The sequence below is a fragment of the Neoarius graeffei genome, chromosome 14 (assembly GCF_027579695.1).
Source record: "Neoarius graeffei isolate fNeoGra1 chromosome 14, fNeoGra1.pri, whole genome shotgun sequence".
NCBI lineage: Eukaryota > Metazoa > Chordata > Actinopteri > Siluriformes > Ariidae > Neoarius > Neoarius graeffei.
Window position 1 is genome coordinate 65515507 of NC_083582.1, and position 27261 is coordinate 65542767.

General features: G+C 44.3%; 1 protein-coding gene across 1 annotated transcript in view; it reads left to right on the plus strand.

Moving 5' to 3' along the window:
* rnf213b (ring finger protein 213b) overlaps nucleotides 1–27261 on the plus strand; it is a 140818-nt gene that overhangs the window by 105296 nt on the left and 8261 nt on the right. The window contains exons 49-60 of the mRNA XM_060940238.1: nucleotides 3382–3463; nucleotides 8372–8406; nucleotides 8586–8837; nucleotides 9655–9820; nucleotides 11787–11884; nucleotides 14700–14948; nucleotides 17183–17315; nucleotides 17428–17511; nucleotides 19842–20022; nucleotides 20105–20306; nucleotides 20898–20975; nucleotides 21213–21410. Coding sequence (XP_060796221.1) covers nucleotides 3382–3463; nucleotides 8372–8406; nucleotides 8586–8837; nucleotides 9655–9820; nucleotides 11787–11884; nucleotides 14700–14948; nucleotides 17183–17315; nucleotides 17428–17511; nucleotides 19842–20022; nucleotides 20105–20306; nucleotides 20898–20975; nucleotides 21213–21410 — 1758 coding nt within the window. The remainder of the gene's footprint in view (nucleotides 1–3381; nucleotides 3464–8371; nucleotides 8407–8585; nucleotides 8838–9654; nucleotides 9821–11786; nucleotides 11885–14699; nucleotides 14949–17182; nucleotides 17316–17427; nucleotides 17512–19841; nucleotides 20023–20104; nucleotides 20307–20897; nucleotides 20976–21212; nucleotides 21411–27261) is intronic.

A 27261-nucleotide genomic window follows, 5' to 3' on the forward strand; every position in this document is an offset into this window, starting at 1 on the left:
GTTTACCCCAGTGAACGAGAGGGTCGCCTCTCTGTGCCTTCGGATTGGGGAGAGGGCTCTTGCTGTTGTTTGTGCCTATGGGCCAAATAGCAGTATAGAGTATCCGGCCTTCTTGGAGTCCCTGGGAGAGGTACTGAGGGGTGCTCAGACTGGGGACTCCATTGTGCTACTGGGGGACTTCAATGCTCATGTGGGAGACGACAGTGACACCTGGAGGGGCGTCGTTGGGAGGAACGGTCTCCCCGATCTGAACCCGAGTGGTGTTTTGTTATTGGACTTCTGTGCTAGTCACGGTTTGTCCATAACGAACACCATGTTCGAGTATAGGGGTGTCCATAAGTGCACGTGGCACCAGGACACCTTAGGTCGGAGGTCGATGATCGACTTTGTAGTCGTTTCATCTGATCTCCGGCCCTATGTCTTGGACACTCGGATGAAGAGAGGGGCTGAGCTGTCAACTGATCACCACCTGGTGGTGAGTTGGATCCGCTGGCGGAGGAGGAAGCTGGACAGACCTGGCAGGCCCAAACGTATGGTGAGGGTCTGCTGGGAACGTCTGGCCGAGCACTCTGTTGGGGAGGTCTTTAACTCCCACCTCCGGGAGAGCTTTTCCCAGCTTCCGAGGGAGGTGGGGGACATTGAGTCTGAGTGGACCATGTTCTCTACCTCCATTGTGGACGCAGCTGTTCGGAGCTGTGGCTGCAAGGTCTCCGGTGCCTGTCGTGGCGGCAATCCCCGAACCCGGTGGTGGACACCGGAAGTAAGGGATGCTGTCAAGCTGAAGAAGGAGTCCTATCGGGCCATGTTGACCTCCAGGACTCCTGAGGCAGCTGACAGGTATCGGCAGGCCAGGCGTGCTGCAGCTCGGGCAGTTGCAGAGGCAAAAACTCGGAACTGGGAGGAGTTCGGGGAGGCCATGGAGAAGGACTATCGGTCGGCCTCGAAGAAATTCTGGCAAACCATCCGGTGCCTCAGGAGGGGGAAGCAGTACTCTGCCAACACTGTTTACAGTGCGGGTGGGGAGCTGTTGACCTCGACTGGGGACATTGTCGGGCGGTGGAAGGAATACTTTGAGGATCTCCTCAATCCCACCGTCATGTCTTCCACTGAGGAGACTGAGGCTGATGACTCAGAGGTGGACTCGTCCATTACCCAAGCCGAAGTCACTGAGGTGGTTTGCAAGCTCCTCGGTGGCAAGGCACCGGGGGTGGATGAGATCCGCCCTGAGTATCTCAAGTCTCTGGATGTTGTGGGGCTGTCTTGGTTGACACGCCTCTGCAACATCGCGTGGCGGTCGGGGACGGTGCCTCTGGAGTGGCAGACTGGGGTGGTGGTCCCTCTTTTTAAGAAAGGGGACCGGAGAGTGTGCTCCAATTATAGGGGAATCACACTTCTCAGCCTCCCAGGGAAAGTTTACTCCAGGGTACTGGAGAGGAGAATTCGACCAATAGTCGAACCTCGGATCCAGGAGGAACAATGCGGTTTTCGTCCTGCTCGCGGAACACTGGACCAGCTCTATACCCTTCATAGGGTGCTCGAGGGTTCATGGGAGTTTGCCCAACCAGTCCACATGTGCTTTGTGGATCTGGAGAAGGCATTCGACCGTGTCCCCCATGGTATTCTGTGGGGGGTGCTTCGGGAGTATGGGGTTCGGGGCTCTTTGCTAAGGGCTGTCCGGTCCCTGTATGAACGGAGCAGGAGTCTGGTTCGCATTGCCGGCAGTAAGTCAGACCTGTTCCCAGTGCATGTTGGACTCCGGCAGGGCTGCCCTTTGTCACCGGTTCTGTTCATAATTTTTATGGACAGAATTTCTAGGCGCAGCCAGGGGCCGGAAGGAATCCTGTTTGGGAACCACAGGATTTCATCTCTGCTTTTTGCAGATGATGTTGTCCTGTTGGCTTCTTCAAACCAGGACCTTCAGCATGCACTGGGGCGGTTTGCAGTCGAGTGTGAAGCGGTTGGGATGAGAATCAGCACCTCCAAGTCCGAGGCCATGGTTCTCGACCGGAAAAGGGTGGCTTGCCCTCTCCAGGTTGGTGGAGAAGTCCTGCCTCAAGTGGAGGAGTTTAAGTATCTCGGGATCTTGTTCACGAGTGAGGGAAGGATGGAGCGTGAGATCGACAGGCGGATCGGTGCAGCCTCCGCAGTGATGCGGTCGCTTTACCAGTCCGTCGTGGTGAAGAAGGAGCTGAGCCAAAAGGCGAAGCTCTCAATTTACTGGTCGATCTACGTTCCGACTCTCACCTATGGTCATGAGCTTTGGGTAATGACAGAAAGAACAAGATCACGGATACAAGCGGCTGAAATGAGTTTCCTTCGCAGGGTGGCTGGGCGCTCCCTTAGAGATAGGGTGAGAAGCACAGTCACTCGGGAGGAGCTCGGAGTAGAGCCGCTGCTCCTCCACATCGAGAGGAACCAGCTGAGGTGGCTCGGGCATCTTTTTCGGATGCCTCCTGGACGCCTCCCTGGGGAGGTGTTCCAGGCATGTCCCCCCGGGAGGAGGGCCCGGGGAAGACCCAGGACACGCTGGAGGGACTATGTCTCTCGGCTGGCCTGGGAACGCCTCGGTGTTCTTCCCGAGGAGCTGGCCGAGGTGTCTGGGGAAAGGGAAGTTTGGGCTTCCATGCTTAGACTGCTGCCTCCGCGACCCGGTCCCGGATAAGCGGAAGAAGACGAGAGACGAGGGTTAGTCAAAATAATGTTAACACTAATGGATTATTTTTCTCCTGAACGTGTGATGCGCCGTGACCGCTGCTGGTGTAATTGGGCCCTACTTTTTTGACACCCCAACAGGGATGTCAGATGTCTACTTACAGATGGTGCAGCAGTACGCCATGGATGAACTTCCACTACAGATCCAATTGGTTTCTACCATTTAAGTGTTAACATAATTTTGACTAACCCTGTGTGTGTGTATATATAAAGATTTGTAGTATGTTCCTGACATGAGTGGAATACTGAAGCACAGACAGGCAGGAAGTAGTGTCAACACAGGCTTTATTTCCAGTTTTCCGATTACTTTTCAGCTCGGTCAACTCATTCATTCTCACACACACAGACACACACACAACATTAATTGACAGCAAGTGTAATGACTTTCCCATTCACCTTCCCTGGCCCCGCTCTCCATTCACAAACCGACGCTTGGCCATGCTTCCACTGCCACATAGTTATATAAATATTACAGTGATACAATTCAGTTCAATACAGTCCAACACAATATAACACAGTGCAGTATACATTGCAGGATGGCAGAATTAACTATGACAAATCAAATGAATTATTTTAATTAGTATATCAAAACACAAGTGAATTTATGATGGCTTTGAATTCGGTCAAGGAGTCACTGTGTGAAATTAAAGGAGTTCTCTCTTCATCCAGGAAGCATTTCTTCCCACCATGCCAGATGACAACAGCAATCTGGCCAGACAGTGGTTACTGGAAGGAAAGCTGAGGATGTACAGTAAGTTTGGAATGGAGTGATATCGAATCGAAATAGTTTGCTTAAATCTGTAGCACCTGAATTCGTCAGAATATGTTCAACAGTTGACACACCACTGAAAAGTTTGGATACCCCTATTGTTTTAGAAAAATGATGACATTGATACTCATAAATATCACATATGGAATTATGGAATAACCCAGAAAATCAAATCAAAACGATTTTATATTTTAATTTCTTAATAAAATCCTTGTTTAGTGTGGGAAATAAGGAATTTTAAGCAGACTGTCACAGGACAGACAAGTCTGAAATGTTATCCAAATTTTAGCCTGTCCGAATGACGGGCCAAAAGCCCAGAACAATGCAGCCGGGGGTCCGGGGCCCGACTTAGGGCCCTGGAAACTGAAGGGCTTTAGATGCCTGGAGATAGCTTCTCAGCTATTTCCAGGCACATTTTTGTGATCCACAAAGGCCAAATTACACTAGACATTAGTTGCTAATGACACTACAAATTAAATATAATTTACAAGAAAATGTCAGAAGATTCAAGAAAAGCATGCTTAAAGTTCTACCCAAGAAAACAGTAGCGCACACAGGTCAGATCCATGTCTAGAAAAAAGTATGGGGGCCAGAGATGTTCCAGTTGGTTACAACTTACTGGTGCTCATATACAGGTACTATAATAACACTCATGAAACATTATGTCAACAACGACTATTTTTATACTACGTTTATAATAAGTCTATAAGAAATTTAGTAATTAACAACACAACTATTCTTACATAATAGAGTTAAAAATTTTAAGTACGAGATTCCAAGTAATTTTTTAACAAACTGACTTTTAAAATAAATGAGACATGGTAATATCATGTGGCATTCAGACTGAAATCTGCTGGACTAGAACTTAGAAAATAGAAGAAAATAAAAACTCTATCAAAATATAAATCTACATCCTCCAAAGCATATGACTATCACTGTCATTCTTATTATGAATAAAAAAAAATTGCACATCATAATAACAACCAGTGTTGGGAGTAACGCGTTACAAAAGTAACGAATTACTGTAATGCATTGCTTTTTGCGGTAACGCGGTAATGTAAGGCATTACAGAAAAAAATTGGTAATATTTTACTCGGTACAAATGTCAGTAACGTGCGTTACAATGCATTTTTAACCTGGAATGAAGTGGTGGGGGGGTTTTTCCTTCATACAAATTCGCCAAAATCACCGCAAGATCAGCAGAGATGAAACGTCCACGCAAAATGTTTCACTTCCTTTTCCTTAAAGTGCCATTCCACCATTGGATGTATTCTTTGGCATAAAATACAATATATTTTATGACAACATGACTAGACAGAGAAATCTTTTAGCTTCAAAATGATATATCAAACATAATTTTTTGACAACGACAAGTATATTAATTTTGGGGGCGTTGTGGCTCAGGTGGCTAAGGCGCCATACCATAAATCCGGGGACCCGGGTTCGATTCCGACCCGAGGTCATTTCCCGATCCCTCCCTGTCTCTCTCTCCCACTCATTTCCTGTCTTGTCTCTACACTGTCCTATCCAATAAAGGTGAAAAAAGCCCAAAAAATATCTTTAAAAAAAAAAAGTATATTAATTTTGCGACCAAAGTCACCTACCCTTTTAATTTCCGCGCGGTAGTGAAACGTGATGTCATCGGCAGGTTCCCCTTCTTGTGTACCACGTCACGTCTCCTTTGGGCATCACTTGCTATTTTCCTTCGCTTCTTTTCCAAAGCTGACAATCGCGTTCTATCCGCCATTGCTGATAATCTGTGCCGTGTCACACGTGATGTGGTACACAAGAAGGGGAACCTGCCGATGACATCACGTTTCACTACCGCGCGGAAATTAAAAGGGTAGGTGACTTTGGTCGCAAAATTAATATACTTGTCGTTGTCAAAAAATTATGTTTGATATATCATTTTGAAGCTAAAAGATTTCTCTGTCTAGCCAGTATATTGTATTTTATGCCAAAAAAATACATCCAATGGTGGAATGGCACTTTAAGGCTAGTCAGACAGGAGAGAGAGATGAGTGAACCTGCAGCTGATCTAACGTCGGATAGCACATTCTCCAGATGGGCATACGCCCATTACCACGCCCGGATCACCGCACAGGCTTCATATGGCTTCAGCCTAGGGGCCCCCACGCCCCCCACCTCGCAGGGGGGCCCCCAATTGGTCAAAAGAAAAAAAACCCTTCATATTCATTGGCTCAAAATGAATATTTAAATAAACGGATGCTGATTGGGTGAGGCAAATTCGCCTGCCATATATAAACGTTAGACGTCACGCACGACGTCACTCCACAGTTGAACAGTGAACATGTGTGACAGAAAATACGAGAGCGGTGCTCAAAAGCGCAAGGCGCAACGGCAAAAAGCCCAACGTGACAAAGCTCTATTGAGCTTTTTGAGCTTTATAAAATTTCATTTTGAGCTTTATAAAAAAACAAAACAAAAAACTTTAAAATGTAGAAAATAGACAGTTCTTTACAGGTAGATGGGATAAGATGGTGGTGGCCGGGGGGGCTACAGCAACTTGTCGCCTAGGGGCCCCTGGCCATGTTAATCTGGCCCTGCCCATTACTTTAAGTTTGTGAAAAATAAGGATGTGAAGAACATCGTAGTCAAATGCACTTTGTGTGCTAAACCTAAAGAACTGTCCACTTCCCAAAATAGCACCAGTAATTTAACTAAGCATTTACAGAGGTGCCATAGTAACATGAAGTTAGCAAGGAAGCAAGCAGAGGATGAGAGTGGCGATAAAATCACAAAGCAGCCAAAATTAACCTTCTCCCGCTCTGAGATGCTCCTTCAGCCTCAAGAGGTTAGGAGACTTGTAGCGGAGTATGTTGTTGAAGATATGCTGACATTTTGTTTACATTTTTGTCCTGTATAACTGAGTTTTTTTTCTGGTCGGAAGTCAGACTAAAGTGAGTGAGCTGCCTTTCCTTCGAGGGCTAATATGCCTAAGCACTTCAATATCATTAAAAGCACTTTGATTTTATTTCTAATTCCGTTTTTCGAAATGTGACTGGGTAACCTCATATAGCTAATAGTCATTGTCTAGCCGTGATTTGAAAGGCTTGTGTTTTGTTTTTTTCCAGGCCAGTTTTATTGTAGGCTACGATTTGCCATAATATGTTCATTTTTGTTAAATTTCTGAAATGGAGTCATATCCCGGGCAGCACGATGGTGTAGTGGTTAGCGCTGTCGCCTCACAGCAAGAAGGTCCTAGGTTCGAGCCCCATGGCCGGCGAGGGCCTTTCTGTGTGGAGTTTGCATGTTGTCCGCGTGGGTTTCCTCCGGGTGCTCCGGTTTCCCCCACAGTCCAAAGACATGCAGGTTAGGTTAACTGGTGACTCTAAATTGACCGTGAGTGTGAATGGTTGTCTGTGTCTATGTGTCAGCCCTGTGATGACCTGGCGACTTGTCCAGGGTGTACCCGGCCTTTTGCCCGTAGTCAGCTGGGATAGGCTCCAGCTTGCCTGCGACCCTGTAGAAGGATAAAGCGGCTAGAGATAATGAGATGAGATGAGTCATATCCCTTAGGGCTATTCTTTTTTTTTTTTTTATGAAGCATAAACTATGCTTAATGCTGTAAACTTGAAAACAATAAAAGCATAGAAATGCTAATTTTGTATCCTGTCATATCTTTAGACATTACAATACAATACAGTTCAATTAATGTTAATATGAATAGGCCTAAAGTTACGGTATTTCTATCACAATTTGCCAGACTTTCACCTTTTGTCTGCTCTTGCGATGATTGTTCCTTGTATTGTGCCATGAGCCGTCACTGTGGCTATTATATTCTACTGTTTTTAACCATAAGCCTAGCTCAGCCAGATATCACATCACCTTCCACTGGATGTGTGATGAGCTAATTGAGCGTCTTGAGCTACATTTAGATTGCCAAATCCATACTTCCAGTTATTTTGGTGAGAGTAACTTAAAAGTAAAGCAATAGTAGTGTAATGCCTTACATTTTAAATACAGTAATATTGTAATGTAACTAATTACTTTAAAATGACAGTAACAAGTAATAAATAATGCAAAACAGTTTTGAAGTAACTTGCCCAACACTGAACATAACCATTAATTGTCAGTTTGGCACGTAACATAATACTGTACTGCAAAGTTTCATGTAAACTGAACTCATAATCACCTGACTGGATCAATCAGATCCTGTCAACCCTAAAACACTAGTTCAACTGCATCGTGCAATAAAAACAACAGTGAATACTGAGTGTATTATTATTGTCTTATTTAGTGTGCCAATCAGGGACAGGGAGGTGCCTGTACTGTAAATTTTGGCGGGGCTTGGACCATTGGTGGCCAAGTTATGAATTTTTAAAATTGCGCCCGCGGGGGCCCCCATTTCACAGGCCATGTTACGACATAACGTATTCGCCCAGTGTAAGATTTGGAAGAAAATTGGAAGTGGAATAGACCCATATCTTTACAATTTTTTCATGGGCCATCTGGTTTGATGCTTTTGAAATACAGACGGACGATTGGTAACACTGACCGGTCAATGTCCGCCGGTCCGGCCTTATTTCCCACACTGCTTGTTGGAACATACTCTCGATGACTTCTGAATACATCACTCAGGAAACTTTTCTTAAAGTTCGCAAATAGGCTGATCTCCTCACTGCTTCTCCTGAGTTCTGAATGAAAACTACTTGTTTGGGGGAAATAATAAAAAATTTTAGAAAAATAATAATAAATAATTACGCCTAAACCTCAATCAAAATGTCTTGAGAACAATGGGGACGATATATAATGTATTCATTCAAGTGTGTCCTAACTTTTGAGTGGTCGTGTATATCACTTGAAGTTGACATTAGGAGATATGTTGTGACATGTTGTCTCCATTTTTTTTCCCATTTTGAATTACAGCTTGTAAAAACGGACACGTAGCTTTTGTTGGAGAGGTGAGCTGCAGTTCATCACTAATTGCTTCCAGGATAGCTATATTACAGCCATTTAATTGTCACTTTATCCAGTATGATGAAAAAAGATGACACATTAAAATGTTTCTGTAAGGAAACTATGAGTGTGTTGTGAATTAAACAGTACGTAAAACTTAAATATATTTCTTTTCTTCTGTTAGTGTGGGAGGCCAGTGGCTGAAGGAAAGTGTGCCACATGTGGAGTGCCTATTGGTGGTCTACACCACAGAGCAGTAGATGGATTCATGGAAGTCCAAAGCAATATGCGAGATCGGACCCGACCAGGCCATATTCTGGATGCTGCTGCCCGCAGATCTGACGCTCCAAACAGAGATCTGTCTATGGCCCAGTCCTGTGTGCTGCGTCTCTTCCTTCATCTGGCTATGCTACATGGATCCTCTCTCAATCCCCAGGTACACTGAGATTTAATACTCTTATATTCTCTTCAGGGGCGGCACGGTGGTGTAGTGGTTAGCGCTGTTGCCTCACAGCAAGAAGGTCCGGGTTCGAGCCCCGTGGCCGGCGAGGGCCTTTCTGTGTGGAGTTTGCATGTTCTCCCCGTGTCCGCGTGGGTTTCCTCCGGGTGCTCCGGTTTCCCCCACAGTCCAAAGACATGCAGGTTAGGTTAACTGGTGACTCTAAATTGACCGTAGGTGTGAATGTGAGTGTGAATGGTTGTCTGTGTCTATGTGTCAGCCCTGTGATGACCTGGCGACTTGTCCAGGGTGTACCCCGCCTTTCGCCCGTAGTCAGCTGGGATAGGCTCCAGTTTGCCTGCGACCCTGTAGAACAGGATAAAGCGGCTACAGATAACGGATGGATGGATAATTATTGAATAATAAACATACTGTACAGTATATTGGTTTGTTTGAAGATGAATATCACAGTTCTTTTGCTATTAATTCATTAAAAGAGACAGCCTGATATGATTCAGTCAGCAGGCCCATTGCTAAATTATGAATTGAAGGGTTAAAGTGCATGTTTAATTCTCAACAATGAAGAGTCATGAAGTTTACTTCTTGTATTTCCATCAATTCCCAGATGTTTCAGTGAGTACAAATCATATAAAATGATCATTAATTCAAGCTGTAAAGAATCCAAACATGGGGGAAAAAATTAATCCAAACATGAGAATAATAATAACGTGTGTAGTCTGTACATGCTGAAAAACATTCACCATGGATTTATTAAAATATTATTACAATAAACAAGTTGTATAAATCTTCGCAGGGTATCCATACAATGATTCATCCTACTGTACCCAATACCCAAGAGTTTCTGTGGCACCATCTTGAAAAGGACATGGAGGTTCTGGGAAAGACTCTGAATCTGAACTGTGATGACACAGCCATCATGGTTCATCTGATCCTCAACACCTCAGCACAGCTCCCCACAGGTCCGTGAGTGTCATGTGTGACATGCCATTACATTGTCATTTCGTATGTAAACTGATAAGAACAATCTGGAAATGCTGAACTAAAGTGCCACCTGATACATGATCACAAATGCAAGGCAGTTGGATATGCACATTGAAGATTCCTCAATCACAGTGCCATTAGTCTCAAGTATGAAGAGGAATGTAGGGAATCCAAATGAACAGAGATCATAGACGGGTAAGGAATGATAAAGAAGACTTTGTGCCTTGATATCTTTGCCTAGCATGGCTAATATACACTAACCTAAAGATGCACAATCATCAGTAATCAACTAATCCCAAATCAGAGGTGGTGAATGGTGATAACTGCAACAAAATATATACACATGCATATGTGGTCGCCATGGAAACCAATCCATGCCAAGGAGGAGCGCAAGCTCGTGACAGAAAATGCCGTTTCTATCTAGAGGTCCAAAATACAGGGTGGTATTTCTGGAACCAGATTAAGTTTATGTCTGCAGTATGATTTATTATTACCTGGAAGGTACTTTCAGAACAGTGAATATAACCAAAGGGCAGGTATTTAATTTGCATTTTCTTGACGTACCCAAGGCAGTACGGTGGTGTAGTGGTTAGCACTGTCGCCTCACAGCAAGAAGGTTCTGGGTTTGAGTCCAGCGGCCGATGAGGGCCTTTCTGTGTGGAGTTTGCATGTTCTCCCCGTGTCCGCATGGGTTTCCTCCGGGTGCTCTGGTTTTCCCCACAGTCCAAAGACATGCAGGTTAGGTTAACTGGTGACTCTAAATTGACCGTAGGTGTGAATGTGAGTGTGAATGGTTGTGTGTCTATGTGTCAGCCCTGTGATGACCTGGCGACTTGTCCAGGGTGTACCCCGCCTCTCGCCCATAGTCAGCTGGGATAGGCTCCAGCTTGCCTGCGACCCTGCACAGGATAAGCGGCTACAGGTGATGGATGGATGGATGGATGGATGGATAGATGGATTAGCTTTGCCATTTTGAACAATTATTACTTTATTAAATTGTCTCAAACTTATGTCTCGGTATCTCAAAATAATGAGTTTTTCAAAATTATGACTTTTTTCACACTAAGGTTAGTTTTATGGTGTGTGTGTGTGTGTGTGTATATATATATATATATATATATATATATATATACACACACACCGGTATACACCCATCCATTCTGTAGACCCTGTTCTACAGGGTCGCAGGCAAGCTGGAGCCTATCCCAGCTGACTACGGGTGAAAGGCGGGGTACACCCTGGACAAGTCGCCAGGTCATCACAGGGCTGACACATAGACACAGACAACCATTCACACTCACATTCACACCTACGGTCAATTTAGAGTCACCAGTTAACCTAACCTGCATGTCTTTGGACTGTGGGGGAAACCGGAGCACCCGGAGGAAACCCACGCAGACACGGGGAGAACATGCAAACTCCTCACAGAAACGCCCTTGCCAGCCACAGGGCTCGAACCCGGACCTTCTTGCTGTGAGGCGACAGCGCTAACCACTACACCACCATGCCGCCATATATACGTTGTCCAGCAGAAGTTTGTGTCTCAGATACTCATTTATACGATTTTACAATTTATAATCATATATTAAACAGTTTTTAGTGGATTTCGCTGCATTTGATCAGTGCTTTACTTGAATTTAAGTTACCTGAGATACCAAAGCAAAAAAAAAAAAAATCTGTATTGTGTGCCTTCTTTTCATGCTGTACTAACCCCAACATGTTTCATCTTGATCCTATTCTTAGTCTCTGACCTGATGAAATAACACAAGGATATGTTTTGATAGAGACCACAAGACACTTCTGTAAATTACTCTGAATAAAGGTGTCAGTGCAAATGTACATGGAATACTCTTTATTTGGGATATTAGTCAAGCAGGGCCTAAGTACTGTTTGAATGGATGTTCAGAACTATGTCTGTTCACACCAGATTTTATTCTTTACCAGTTCGGGTCCATCAGGGGGGAGCAGAATGGTCTTCTCGACAGGCCCGAGAGGAGTGGGAGAAGCAGGTTTGCCAAAGTGTCATCAATCCTGTTCTAAAGGTCAGTTTACAGAAATCACAATTCCGCCCTAGCTGTATTTTTATTTAAATATTGTGCATTGCATACAGTGGTGCTTGAAAGTTTGTGAACCCTTTAGAATGTTCTATATTTCTGCATAAATATGACCTAAAACAACATCAGATTTTCACACGAGTCCTAAAAGTAGATAAAGAGAACCCAGTTAAACAAATGAGATAAAAATATACTTGGTCATTTATTTATTGAGGAAAATGATCCAATATTACATATCTGTGAGTGGCAAAAGTATGTGAACCTCTAGGATTAGCAGTTAATTTGAAGGTGAAATTAGAGTCAGGTGTTTTCAATCAATGTGTGAGTGGGCACCCTGTTTTATTTAAAGAACAGGGATCTATCAAAGTCTGATCTTCACAACACACGTTTGTGGAAGTGAATCATGGCACGAACAAAGGAGATTTCTGAGGGCCTCAGAAAAAGCGTTGTTGATGCTCATCAGGCTGGAAAAGGTTACAAAACCATCTCTAAAGAGTTTGGACTCCACCAATCCACAGTCAGACAGATTGTGTATAAATGGAGGAAATTCAAGACCATTGTTACCCTCCCCAGGAGTGGTCGACCAACAAAGATCACTCCAAGAGCAAGGTGTGTAATAGTCGACGAGGTCACAAAGGACCCCAGGGTAACTTCTAAGCAACTGAAGGCCTCTCTCACATTGGCTAATGTTAATGTTCATGAGTCCACCATCAGGAGAACACTGAACAACAATGGTGTGCATGGCAGGGTTGCAAGGAGAAAGCCACTGCTCTCCAAAAAGAACATTGCTGCTTGTCTGCAGTTTGGTAAAGATCATGTGGACAAGCCAGAAGGCTATTGGAAAAATGTTCTGTGGACGGATGAGACCAAAATAGAACTTTTTGGTTTAAATGTTTGGAGAAAGGAAAACACTGCATTCCAGCATAAGAACCTTATCCCATCTGTGAAACATGGTGGTGGTAGTATCATGGTTTGGGCCTGTTTTGCTGCATCTGGGCCAGGACGGCTTGCCATCACTGATGGAACAATGAATTCTGAATTATACCAGCAAATTCTAAAGGAAAATGTCAGGACATCTGTCCATGAACTGAATCTCAAGAGAAGGTGGGTAATGCAGCAAGACAACGACCCTAAGCACACAAGTCGTTCTACCAAAGAATGATTAAAGAAGACTCGAGTTAATGTTTTGGAATGGCCAAGTCAAAGTCCTGACCTTAATCCAATCGAAATGTTGTGGAAGGACCTGAAGCGAGCAGTTCATGTGAGGAAACCCACCAACATCCCAGAGTTGAAGCTGTTCTGTACGGAGGAACGGGCTAAAATTCCTCCAAGCCGGTGTGCAGGACTGATCAACAGTTACCGGAAACGTTTAGTTGCAGTTATTGCTGCACAAGGGGGTCACACCAGATACTGAAAGCAAAGGTTCACATACTTTTGCCATTCACAGATATGTAATATTAGATCATTTTCCTCAATAAATAAATGACCAAGTATAATATTTTTGTCTCATTTGTTTAACTGGGTTCTCTTTATCTACTTTAAGGACTTGTGTGAAAATCTGATGATGTTTTAGGTCATATTTATGCAGAAATAGACCCCTTTCACATGACGTCACCGCGCCGCGAGATTTTGTTAGGCGCCATATTGGAAGACCAAGTACATGCACTCACAATATAAAACAAAGTACGAGCGAGAGTGAAGTGACACGATGGATGATAATTCGGGTTATGTGAGTACATTACCAGCTGCAGAAAGGGCACGGTATGTGGAGAAACTGGCTGTGATTGATGGGTTTGACCCATATGATAAGACTCGGGGCAAGGGAGAATGGAAACATAAGGAGGACCTGACACCAATTCTGCCATCTGTTTGCTACCCAGACATTGTAAACTATTTGTTGTTTACACCCAGTGCCTACACTCAGTGTTCGAACTATGCCAATATTTTCAGGGGGCCCCTTTATTTCCCTTGAGGGTGTGTGTGCTTGCGCTTGTCTCGGAGCGCGGATCTCCAAACACATGAGAAGCCTATCTTACGCACATATCATGCGGACTCCACACCTCCACACATGCATCGCGTCTGAAGTCATAACTCATCAGGGGAAATCGTGTCCGCATTGGCATGTTCAAAAAACAACCTCGCGTCAACAATGATACCACACGCAAGAACAAAAAACAGTCAGGCTACTCAACAACCAACCTGGCAGCAGCGAGCAAGCCCCAAACCATCCTAAATTATTATTATGTAGAAGTCTGGGAGGCTTGCTCCTCATACAGTTATCAACTTGGGGCCAATTTAGCATGTTTTAAATCTGAATTTCTTGCGTTTGCTTACCTCAAAGTGTAGCAGATCATGCACAGACTTATCCATTATATCCACAGTTTTTTGCCAAGTCTCACACAGGTTTCTTCCAAGTCTACTGTTGGGCCAATAAATCATAAATAAAACAGCTCAGATTTGTTTTTTTAAGTCGTTTGCCACTCCACTTTATTCTTGTGGGTTCACATACCGCTGCCGTTATTATCCCCCTAATCACGAGTTTGTTGGTCTTCCAAAATGGCGCAGGGTCTGTTTACTTCCGGTTTCAGGTGACGTCAGTGAAAGGGGTCTATAGAGAAAATTCTAAAGGGTTCACAAACTTTCAAGCACCACTGTATAAATAGCTCTTTGCCATGTATTTTATATCCTCAACCCTAAGATAGCTACAAGAGAAGCAGGAAGCTGTCTAACCTGTATGAAACCTGTGATCTGTCTCCTGAGCTGCATAGCTAAATCATGCTCTCGGTTTTATTTCTGTTTTCAGGATTTGAACAGACGCTTAACTGATGCTCAGGAGCAGGTTGCAATGGATGATAAGCTGTCTAACAGTGCTCTGGTTAAGATATTAAAGGGAGACCCTCGTTCCCTCCTTCCGCTCCCCTCTGACTGTCCCAGCCATCATGCGTCTTTCTGGATGCCTCCAGACACCCTGACTATGGAACATCTTTCCCAGCTTATTACCCAAAACCAGGCACAGGATCGAGTTCCCCTGCTCTCATTGTTTCTCAAAAAAGTGTGTAATATCTGAATTTTTAAGATGAAATTGGAAAGGATTTTTTCCAACTTTTAGGATGGAATTAATCCAAAAGGAATGACATTTATTTACAATTACAAATTCAGCAGTCAGGGTTCAGGGTTAGTACTGTTTTAATTTAGTTAATGCAGATATTAAAAGTAGACAGCCTTTCGATTTTATAAAATCGGTGAAATTTAGTTCCCTCTGAAATTTGGTCATTGTGATATATGTTTATTTTTGTAATATCTTTAAAAAAGGGGCAGCACGGTGGTGTAGTGGTTAGCGCTGTCGCCTCACAGCAAGAAGGTCCGGGTTCGAGCCCCGGGGCCGGCGAGGGCCTTTCTGTGCAGAGTTTGCATGTTCTCCCCGTATCCGCGTGGGTTTCCTCCAGGTGCTCCGGTTTCCCCCACAGTCCAAAGACATGCAGGTTAGGTTAACTGGTGACTCTAAATTGAGCGTAGGTGTGAATGTGAGTGTGAATGGTTGTCTGTGTCTATGTGTCAGCCCTGTGATGACCTGGCGACTTGTCCAGGGTGTACCCCGCCTTTCGCCCGTAGTCAGCTGGGATAGGCTCCAGCTTGCTTGCGACCCTGTAGAACAGGATAAAGCGGCTAGAGATAATGAGATGAGATGAGGATTCCCGAGCAAATAACGTGCATGAAATCGCTCGCTTCACGCAGTCAAGCAGACAGAGGAAGTCGATGTGCGCATGTGCACGCTTACCTGAGTCGTCGTTATCTTTTTCATCTTTCGGGTTTATGGCAGCTGGCATCCACAGTGTTGCATTACTGCCATCTACAGGTTTACTTATAAGTGACCGTGCACTGACTGTTCCATCATTCTGTCACTAAACAAACAGCTGATCACACTGAGGTGCTCGCTGACCGCCGATATTTATTAGTTTGGTCCTACGTTTCCTTTCCTTCGCAACATAACATCTTTTTTCTTCTCAATTTCCGTTACTGGAGTCGGTCTTTCACGTTTCATTCACACACTCGCGTCCTTCATTTCTCTCTCCTGTTTCAAATTTGTACCCCACAATGCCTTGCGTAAACTGGGAAAGCCTACCATGTGATGCATGACATAGTATCTTGAATGAGGTCACGGTGAAGCAAGAAAAAATAGCGGAGAATTTTTGGGGAGAATTATGGTCATGAGCTTTGGGTAATGACCGAAAGGACAAGATCGCGGATACAAGCGGCCGAAATGAGTTTCCTTCGCAGGGTGGCTGGGCGCTCCCTTAGAGATAGGGTGAGAAGCACAGTCACTCGGGAGGAGCTCGGAGTAGAGCCGCTGCTGCTCCACATCGAGAGGAATCAGCTGAGGTGGCTCGGGCATCTTTTTCGGATGCCTCCTGGACGCCTCCCTGGGGAGGTGTTCCAGGCATGTCCCCCCGGGAGGAGGCCCCGGGGAAGACCCAGGACACGCTGGAGGGACTATGTCTCTCGGCTGGCCTGGGAACGCCTCGGTGTTCTTCCCGAGGAGCTGGCCGAGGTGTCTGGGGAAAGGGAAGTTTGGGCTTCCCTGCTTAGACTGCTGCCTCCGCGACCCGGTCCCGGATAAAGCGGAAGAAGACGAGACGAGACGAGACGAGAATTTTGGGTCACATGGCTCTAAATTCATTAATTGTTCTTTTAGCGAGAAAAGTAACAAAATCGGAAGTCTCATCTCATTATCTCTAGCCGCTTTATCCTTCTACAGGGTCGCAGGCAAGCTGGAGCCTATCCCAGCTGACTACGGGCGAAAGGCGGGGTACACCCTGGACAAGTCGCCAGGTCATCACAGGGCTGACACATAGACACAGACAACCATTCACACTCACATTCACACCTACGCTCAATTTAGAGTCACCAGTTAACCTAACCTGCATGTCTTTGGACTGTGGGGGAAACCGGAGCACCCGGAGGAAACCCACGCGGACACGGGGAGAACATGCAAACTCCGCACAGAAAGGCCCTCGCCGGCCACGGGGCTCGAACCCAGGACCTTCTTGCTGTGAGGCGACAGCGCTAACCACTACACCACCGTGCCGCCCAAAATCGGAAGTCTGTGATTCAAATTCAGTCGCTTTCAGTCCACTAAACAAAAATAATTGGATGTCGGGGAAAATTCTTTCTTTGACCTAAACGTGAAAAATCTGAAAGGTGGTCTACCTTTAAATGGTGAAGCACTGAATTAATCTGTGCATTACTGATGTCACATGTACCTGTGCGTGTGTGTGTGTGAGACAGGTGCAGTACATAAGACACCTGGCTTGTCTGCCTGACCTGGCTGCCCTGTTTTCGGATCTGATACGCATCATACCGATAGACACTGAGACACACGCTTCAACCATTGCTACAATGCTTCACAACATTCCTGCAGGTAGCCACATTCAAGTTAACAATACTAGGCTTATTTAATTAATCTGACTTACAGTTGTTTTGTAAAATGAGCATAAAATTCAATGTGTTCTATTATAATTGTGTGTTAAAAGGCGTCCAGAAGAATACACTCAAAAAAAGGATACAGACCTTCTTCAGGGTTTGGAACCATCTCCGAGTGGATCTAGCGAATAACAGTGAGTGCAAACCACCTAAAATGACAATTGAGGTATTTCACCCACGTGACCAAGTCACGTGACGCAGCCATTTTGGACGGCATTTATGCCCAGAAAAAAATCCATGTCCCATATCCTTTAAGTCCTTCAGTGCAAGGCGGTATGAGATGGTGGAGACCTTTGCACATTTTAACAAGAAAGTAACCTGTGATTCGTGTTAAACTGGATCTGTCTTTTATCGCAAACACTGTACCCAGCCTTGGTATGGAGCCCTGTTTATTTATTTCTGTGTCCCGTTTCTTTCTAGCCTCTGTTATTGCGTTTTATGTCCGATGTCTGCTACATGCAACCCTAGACAAATTAACACTGCCTTGTTTCACTGCTCAGATGGGTTAACAAACACTGACCCATTTACTTTTTGCTATATATTTTATCAAAATTGCGTTAACTGATAAACTAACCTGAAATGAAATGATCACTGCAAAGTCTGGAGTACTCTGTTGGCTCCCAATCCTGTCTCTTCACAGCTGCAATCCATTTGGCCCTCTTGTCTGGGTCAGTAGGAAACCGGTAGTGATGTGTCGGTCGCGAACGATCCGGTTCAAAGAGCCGGCTCTTTGAAGTGAACGACGGGAGCCGGCTCTTCGGTGGGAGCCGAGTTGGGGAGCCGAATTAGTTTTTTGTCCTTAGGTGCCTCAGAGAGAGAGAGACTTTCACAAAAAAGGTTGCTGTCCGATTGCGTCTTTGTGTTGTCTATTACCATTCAAAGGAAAAAAAGTAGCATGGTGTACGCCTACTTTTTTTGGTTGGGGGGGTTGATGTCATTCACAGCTGCGAAAATACGGAAATTGGTGTAATGCTTAAAGCTGTGGAGCGCAGGGGAGAGGAGTCTGTGAGGCACCTGAGGAGGGGAAAATCAGCTGTGTATTTTATATTGGTAATATAACACAGTTTTGCATTATGTTTGTGAGAAAATAATTTATTAATTGGTAAGTAAGTTTTATTTCTATAGCTAGAACATTGTTATACTTTACAAAGCTTTACAATGGCTACAAAAACTAAAAAATAAAATGGAAAACATCCTATTAGGGCTGTCAAAAGATTAATTTTCTTGATCGCAACTAATCTCAGAAATTTCATAGTTAATCGCGATTAATCTTGATTTACTTTGCATGTGTAAAATTGATATTTTGCAGTAAGACCGTTCGAATCTAAAGTTAAACCCACAATGCAAAGTATTTCTGACCATTGTGTCTTAAATTGGAATAAAATGAAGACAGAGACAAAAGCAGAATTTATCTTTTGGCCTTTTTTATTTCAAAAAGAGTGTAGAGAAAGGAAAACAAGTATTAAGAATGAATGACTGGCTACTGCTTGACACGGTGCATTTTACTCTTGTCTTGTCGACTTGTCCGTCTGGATGTTTTTTAAATTCAAACAAACCATTCAGAGGTCCAGAAAACTGTTGCTTATCCATCACAAAAGAGGACTAAACTGAAGACAACAGCGTGTCCTTCCATGCCAATGCCAACGACTCGATGGAAACCACACGCTTCCGCTCGAGCTGCCTACGGATGCGTAGAAGGAACAAAAGACTAGCAAACTCGAAATAGCGCGTTTAACCGAAAATGAGTTTAATTAATACAACCAGAGGAGCTGCATGCGGATGGTAGAAGTGCGGAAAATGCTGGTAAACTCTGATCGCGATTAAAAAAAATATTCGCGATCACAATTTACATTAATCTAATCGCGATTAACGCGTTAATATTCCCAGCCCTACATCCTATTGATAAAATATAAATAATAATGTAATTAATTAACTAGTTAATTGCAGCAATTAAATCAAAAATAAAATCTCAGGAGCCGTTTGGGAGCCGAAAGAGCCGGCTCCTTATAGTAAGAAGAGCCAAAAGAGCCGGCTCCTGAAAAAGAGCCGAAATTCCCATCACTAGAAACCGGTAAAAGGAGCGTCCTGCACGCTGTCCCTGTCTGTTGTGGCAGCCCACAGCACAACAAGCAAACACCATGGTTATTTATAGAGTGCTTACTGACAAATTAATCTATTCTAGGTGTCTGTAACACGTTTTTTTTCAAGCTGGTTCTCCCTCTCTGTCTGCAGCGTTAGTATGTAGCTTGACGTTCAAAATGGCGGACACCGGGGCGTCACGTGACCCTGTGACGTCAGGTGAAATACCTCAATATGTGCAGCACGGTGGTGCAGTGTGTGTGTGTGTGTGTATATACACATGATGCCCTGCAATGCACGTTTCACCCAGGTTTCCTGGGACTGGACTTGTGACATAGTAAACATGAGTGAGTGTGTAAGTGTATGTGTGTTTGGTATGTGTTAGCTGCTGTCGGTTTGGATCCAGGACTGTGTGAGAAGGACATAACCATGGACAGTCCCGGTCAGTTTCTGTGCCTGAGCCGTCATGGACCAGGCTCATGTCTCAACGCTTTGATCGACCTGCTGTCAGAAACTCACAACAGCCTGGTGCGAGAAGCTCAGAAACTCAGCTTTCAGGAAGACAGGTTTGTCTGTGTGTGCTGGCGGAGAAAGTGAAGGTTGTCGTTTTGTGACTTAAATTTTAATTTGCCCTTTTGTGTCCTGCAGTGACTATAGTGTTCCTGTGGGGGCGCTGTCTGAGAGCCAGTTGGCACTGTGCCACCCAGAGAAGGAGCTGCTGCCCCTGGTGTTAGCTCATTGCCACTACACACTGGTGAAAGGTCAACAAACTGCCAGTGACTACGACCTGCAGGCTATTGAGAAACAACTTCATAGATGCTTCTTCGCTGGCAAGCCACGTATCCAGACAGTTAGTAAACTAATCTACTTACTAATCTCTTACATCATGCTGTTAATGCTTTATTGACATTAAATTACAGAGTAAGATACCAGTACAGTGGTGCTTGAAAGTTTGTGAACATTGTGAAATGTTGTGGAAGGACCTGAAGCGAGCAGCTCATGTGAAGAAACCCATCAACAGTTACCGCAAACGTTTAGTTGCAGTTATTGCTGCACAAGGGGGTCACACCAGATACTGAAAGCAAAGGTTCACATACTTTTGCCACTCAGAGATACGTAATATTGGATCATTTTCCTCAATAAATAAATGACCAAGTATAATATTTTTGTCTCATTTGTTTAACTGGGTTCTCTTTATCTACTTTTAGGACTTGTGTGAAAATCTGATGATGCTTTAGGTCATATTTATGCAGAAATATAGAAAATTCTAAAGGGTTCACAAACTTTCAAGCACCACTGTATGCGAGTCGGCTTAGATAAGTGATACGAGTCTGTTTACTGATGATATAGGATACACTTAACAAAAGTTAAGTGTATCCTATATTGGGAGTAAAATAATTCTGCAGGTGATTTGTTAATACTATCTGTTTAACACTTGCAGGACACTGAAAAGTATCTGAAGAGACATCATCAAGATTTTTCAGAGGTTTTGAAAGATGTCCGAAGCAAGATACCGCAGGTGAACACTGCCACTTGATAGAACTAATCACGGAGTATTTCACTTTTATTTTCACCTCTTGGCTAAAGGCCATCTGAGTGAACTTCAGATATTGAAGCTCAATGAATGAAATAGTCCAATTTCTGTACAGCTCAGTGGCGTTTGGTCATGACATCATTCCGACAAATTACTTCTGAAACTTCTGGTGCAGTTTGTAGAAATATACTGAATGTTATTTCTCGTCTTTCGGCTGATCAGGAGCCGCTGAAGGGCTCGGTGTGCAGCTCGATCAGAACAGTTCTGCGCTCCTTCACTGATGTGTGTGATGCTGTGTATGCTCTGGAGATTGGTCTGCGTTTCCTGGGGAAAACTGGAGGGCATCCAAAATCCCAACTACTATCCTACCTTCACGAGTCTCTCAAGATGCAGCAGCACATCTCCAGCAGTGTAGAAAAGGTCAGATTACAGCTGTGTGCATTATCATAATCTACTATGCTTCTATTATAATGCACTGATATTAATTCTTAATGACCATATTTTCTAAAAAAAATGGAGAGAGGAACCTCTTGTACAAAATTAGCTCATTAATGTTATTGAATGATTCAATTTCAAGTTATATTAATAATATTGCCCGGGCTGGCGAGGGCCTTTCTGTGCGGAGTTTGCATGTTCTCGCCGTGTCCGCGTGGGTTTCCTCCGGGTGCTCCGGTTTCCCCCACAGTCCAAAGACATGCAGGTTAGGTTAACTGGTGACTCTAAATTGACCGTAGGTGTGAATGTGAGTGTGAATGGTTGTCTGTGTCTATGTGTCAGCCCTGTGATGACCTGGCGACTTGTCCAGGGTGTACCCCGCCTTTCGCCCGTAGTCAGCTGGGATAGGCTCCAGCTTGCCTGCGACCCTGTAGAACAGGATAAAGCGGCTAGAGATAATGAGATGAGATGAGATGAGATAAAGTCTTTATTCACAAATATTCATTTAACTCGGAAAAAGGCTGATTTTTTGCTTTCCGGTCATTTTATATACAGTCATATCGAGGCACTTTTTATTCTTTCATATTACAACCACTTTCTTTTAATAAACTCTAAATGTATGGCACCATTCCATATATGCATTTTAATGCTAAAGTGATAGTTTTATTTTTTTATTTTCCATCCATCCATCATCTGTAGCCACTTATCCTGTTCTACAGGGTCGCAGGCAAGCTGGAGCCTATCCCGGCTGACTATGGGCGAAAGGCGGGGTACACCCTGGACAAGTCGCCAGGTCATCACAGGGCTAACACATAGAGATAAACACCCATTCACACTCACATTCACACCTACGGTCAATTTAGAGCCACCAGTTAACCTAACCTGCATGTCTTTGGACTGTGGGGGAAACCGGAGCACCCGGAGGAAACCCACGCGGACACGGGGAGAACATGCAAACTCCGCACAGAAAGGCCCCCGCCAGCCATTGGGCTCGAACCCAGAACCTTCTTGCTGTGATGCGACAGTGCTAACCACAACATCACCCATATTTTTTAATTTCATTAAAAAAAAATTTCCACTCACCATCAATGTTGTCAGTAAGCCAAGACATTTTGGTGTCTGAAATGTGTATTTTTATTCAAAACTAGAGTTAAAGGTGAATTTAAATGGCAATTACAGTACATCTCCCACAGGGCTGTATCTAGATCTGTTTAGGTGATGGCTTTTTAATCTTCAGCTGTCTAGTTTCAGAGAGTCTGTGCGTGCGGTGTAGTCTCAGGTGGTGTTTACATTAGACCGTCTCAGCGGATCATCAGATTAACGTTTTTAAAACGATTCGCGTGCACACAGCAACGCCAATACACGATTCGCGTGCACACAGCAACGCCAATACACGGATACGCTAATCACATGACTAATTAGACGGCACGTCACATGATCTCAGTATATTAGCCATGCGCAAGTCACTCACCACTTGCAAGCGGAAGGATGGCAAGCGAACACCTTCTCCAGCAGATAAACACACCTGGCTGTGATGTTCATGTTCTCACTGAGTTTAAGCGCCTGAAGGAGGTAAATAAGTTGAAATGTGTAAATAAACCTCAGTGCGGCTCAGCGCTTCCTCCTGCGCTCCAAATCACTCCGCCCTGAACAGCGAGTGCCCTCTGGAGGGTGCGCACTCCGGCCCTGCGCAGCTCACAGAGCGCGCGAGTGAAGCGCACGAGCAGTGATTCGGGACTGAGCCGCTGTGTGTGTGATCCCAACGCCAGCGAATCAGGAAGGTAGATGTCACAGTGACGTTGTCCAATGACGACGTCAGCTAGAGCTCAGCACAGCGTTTCCTCGTTCCTCAATGTTTACACAGCACCGGATCAGATACGAACTGGGTTGAATACGTGGGCCCTGGCGGATTCAAGTTGTTCCGCCTGTGGAGTCGTTTCCCGGCGTTTTAATGTAGACGGACAGTGCATCCGCGATGAAAACGAGACGGATACGATCTAATGTAAACACCACCTCAGAATCCTGTTGTAGCTTATCTGCCTCAAGGTTTGCCATGTTGTGCTTTCTGATATGCTTTTCTGCTCACCATGGTTGTAAAGAGTTGTTATTTGCGTGACCATAGCCTTCCTGCTGATTCCAACCATGCTGGCCATTCTCCTCTGACCTCTCTCGTTAATAAGGCACCTGCAAAACTGCTGCTCACGGGACTTATTTTGTTTTTTGCACAATTCTGTGTAAACTCTGGAGACTGCCTTGTGTGAAAAAGGAGATCAGCAGGCTCTAAAATACTCCAAGCGGGCTGCATCTGGCAACCTTGTTCACACCCTTAGGACTCTGTGTATCAGCTGACTGAGTATATTTGGAGAAGAAAAAGGGAATGAAATGTGAATGAATAATATAAGGTTCTATCTGCCATTAGAATACTAAGGTCAGTCTATAAAATGCAATTTTTAGCTGAACTCCTGCTTTGACTGGTTCTGTTCTTATTTCACACAGATAATTATTCCTATTGCAATAATTCCTGCTTTCTCTACATGCGTGCTATTTTCAAACACAGAACATGAAGACTGTTGGGCTGATTTGGTCCATTTTTCAGTTTCAATATTGTTTTAATGACTTTTGTGGCTACTGCTTCATAGAGGCGAAGTGAGGCAGTAGCCACTATGTCATCGTGTTGTGATATATAGATTGAGGCACTGCCTAAAAGCGGAGCGCCCATCTGTTTCTGAGTTGCAGAATTTTCTTATATCATAGCCAACCTCGTTTGTTTTATTTCTTTACCGTTATAGTTACTATACTCAAGTCATTAGTTTTCTTTTGTTACAGACATGTAAAAGTTTTTTTCCTTTACCTGACATGTTTCGACGGTGTAACTTCCGTCTTCATCAGAGGGTCACCCGGATGTTGGTGTGTGACGTGCTTTTGTAATCAGCTGATGTTACGGAGGTGTGCCCTCCCTGTCAACATTGACAGGTCGGTCACACCTCCTGCTGTCAGTGTTGCCCCCTCAGGACGGCGCTCCAGGTGTGGGAGAGCATGTATGCCCCCTCATCCCTGTTTATTGTTCTTGGGCTACGCTTTCTGATTTCTATTGACACTCCTTAATCCAACGGTGGTGTCTGTTGTTCTCTTGTTGTATGATTTGAGCATTGTCCCAGTCCATTATATGATTTTCCCTTCTGCAGTGGTCTGTTATTGCTGATTTGAGGTTCTCTTGCGTGGCTTTATCTTTTACACCGTCGAAACATGTCAGGTAAAGGAAAAAAACTTTTACATGTCTGTAACAAAAGAAAACTAATGACTTGATTTAATAAGAAGACATAAGGAACGTGACACATCTAGTTACTATACTGTTTCCTTATGTCATACAAAACATACACAGTAGAGGTCTTCGCGGGTCGGATTTTTCAGTCCCGCTCCCGCCCGCGCCCGCATTGTGCAGTCCCGCTCCCGCCCGTGCCCGCAAAGAATTATGATTTTTCAGTCCCGCTCCTGCACGCGCCCGCATTGTGCAGTCCCGCTCCCGCCCGTGCCCGCAAAGAATTATGATTTTTCAGTCCCGCTCCCGCACGCGCCCGCAAAGAATTATAATTTTCAGTCCCGCTCCCGCCCGCGCCTGCCATATTTTGTCCCGCTCCCGCCCGCAAATCCCGCATGATGCAGACGTTCGCGTTATTTCTCAGGAAAGTTCTTGTCTTGACACAGCGTAATGGTGCCCTGCCCCCTACTTTGAGTGGATTTGAGCATAAATATCTACAGCTCATGTTCACGTTTGTTATTATTTACCGTGTTTCTGAATTCGGAATGTTGAAATGGCAGCATGTAGACCTAATAATAATTATTATTTAAGTAGGCTAATCATTTAAGTATGCGCTCTCCCGTGGTGCGTCTCCTATGAATAATTAGTGTGAAAGGAGAGATGGATCGCACTCTTGAACTTATTCTTTTAGTTACATTTAGTTACATTTCTTTTCAGGACTCTTGACTTTTTAACGGTAAATGTACCTCTTTTTAAAGCAGCACTTACTTTTGAAGCACTGTGAGCTTCAGTAAAGGAGCTCTGCTCTTCTGCCATGATCGGAGATCTCAAACACGGAAGAGGAAAGGAATCGGAAACGTACGAGAGTTATTTATCCTCTCCTGGATCAGAATCAGAATTCTGATGACCAGCTCATCTAAGGTGTCATTGAGGCATCATGTTAGTGTGGGTCACTGGAGGCTGGGTGTGAACGGCGAGTCATTAGAGTGATCAAAGGATTGCCCGTTAGGGTGATCAATGGCAAATTTAAGATGCCATTCCTCACTCAATCTGGCAATCTGACTCTCTCTGCAAATTTAGGCATCTTAAAATGTTTTTATTAATGCCAAATAAAATATCCAGCACAAATTATATATGATAGACATAAATTAATAATTTATAAATTTTATTTTAAACACGTTTTTAGTTAGCGGGACTGCAGCTTATCACCGCTCCCGCCCGCGCCCGCATATGTGCACTCCCGCTCCTGCCCGCGCCTGCATATGTGCACTCCTGCTCCCGCCCGCGCCCGCAATGAACTTTCAAAATTTGTCCCGCGACGCACTGCTTTGCGGCGGGTCCCGCGAGTCCCGCGGGACTCCCACGGGAGTGCAGGGCTCTAATACACAGAAAGAGAATAACTCTGGCCTGATGAGTAGAGTTGGTGATTTTATTTACAAATTCGATTTCAACATTGCTGAGACAAGAATACAAAAAAAAAAATTGGAAAAATAATATTATATTGAAAATAAAATATAATACAATGAATACGCTGCCTGGTACAAAAACCCGGGATAAAATCCCAGTGGGATTAAAAACTCCCGGGAATGTACACCTCGTTTGAATGCAGCACATGTAGCTCCGAGGATTAGAGCTTTGACTCTGAAAAGATGACAGAGGTTTTGTTAAAAAAAAAGTGCAACTGAGGAAATATTTAAAACGCTCAGCATCGGCATTATTAACATAATGATATCAAGAAATTGTTTTATGAAACTAGAAAGACCATTAAAGAGTTTTCTGGAGTTATAGTTTGTTCGTAAAAGATCAACTTTTTTTTTAGAAGTGTGCACGTTTTGCACGAAGGTCTCGGGTTCTTATTACACGGTTATCAAAATGAATAAACGCGCATAATACGGTATGTTGAGACAGAATTAACTCATCAGAAAACAACTCGATGGGTTACTCACTACTCAGCTGTTGGGTTTCCTGTGGTGGCAGGCATGTACGCACGGGACCGAAACCATCAGAAAACAACTCGATGGGTTTCTTTATGTATCCATACTCTACGCCTATGGGGCTCCGCTCGTGCTGGCCTTTGACCTACACAGGAGCTCCGCTAAGAATGCATGAATGAGTGTAACAATAGTGCACTATGCATATGCATGCAGGTGTTCGGTTCACTATTCGAAATAAATGCACTAGACTAAAGAAGTCACTTTCAGACATGTTTATGCTTATTACCGAGGGAAATTGCATTCCTATTTTAAAATATACTCCAGGTCGTCCCCCTTTCCTCGCCTTCTTCGGCCAGTGGTCCCATGTGTGATGTAGATGTGACACACTTCTGAGTTGTTACGGGAAGTTGTGAAAAAGAGTATTGAGACCACTGAGCTCTAGCACCAGGCCTTTTCTGGGAAATAAGAGTTTGGGTCATGGCGACAGCGTGTGTATGTCAGCCTCGGTTTGGAGGTTTCAGTTTCGAAAACATGTAAGAGGTAAGAGTAAGTACAGACGCTTGGTATATTTTACTTCTGTGATTTTTAAATTGTTAATTTTTGGATTACGCTTCATTTTTGTGGCTACTGTCTCACATAGAGT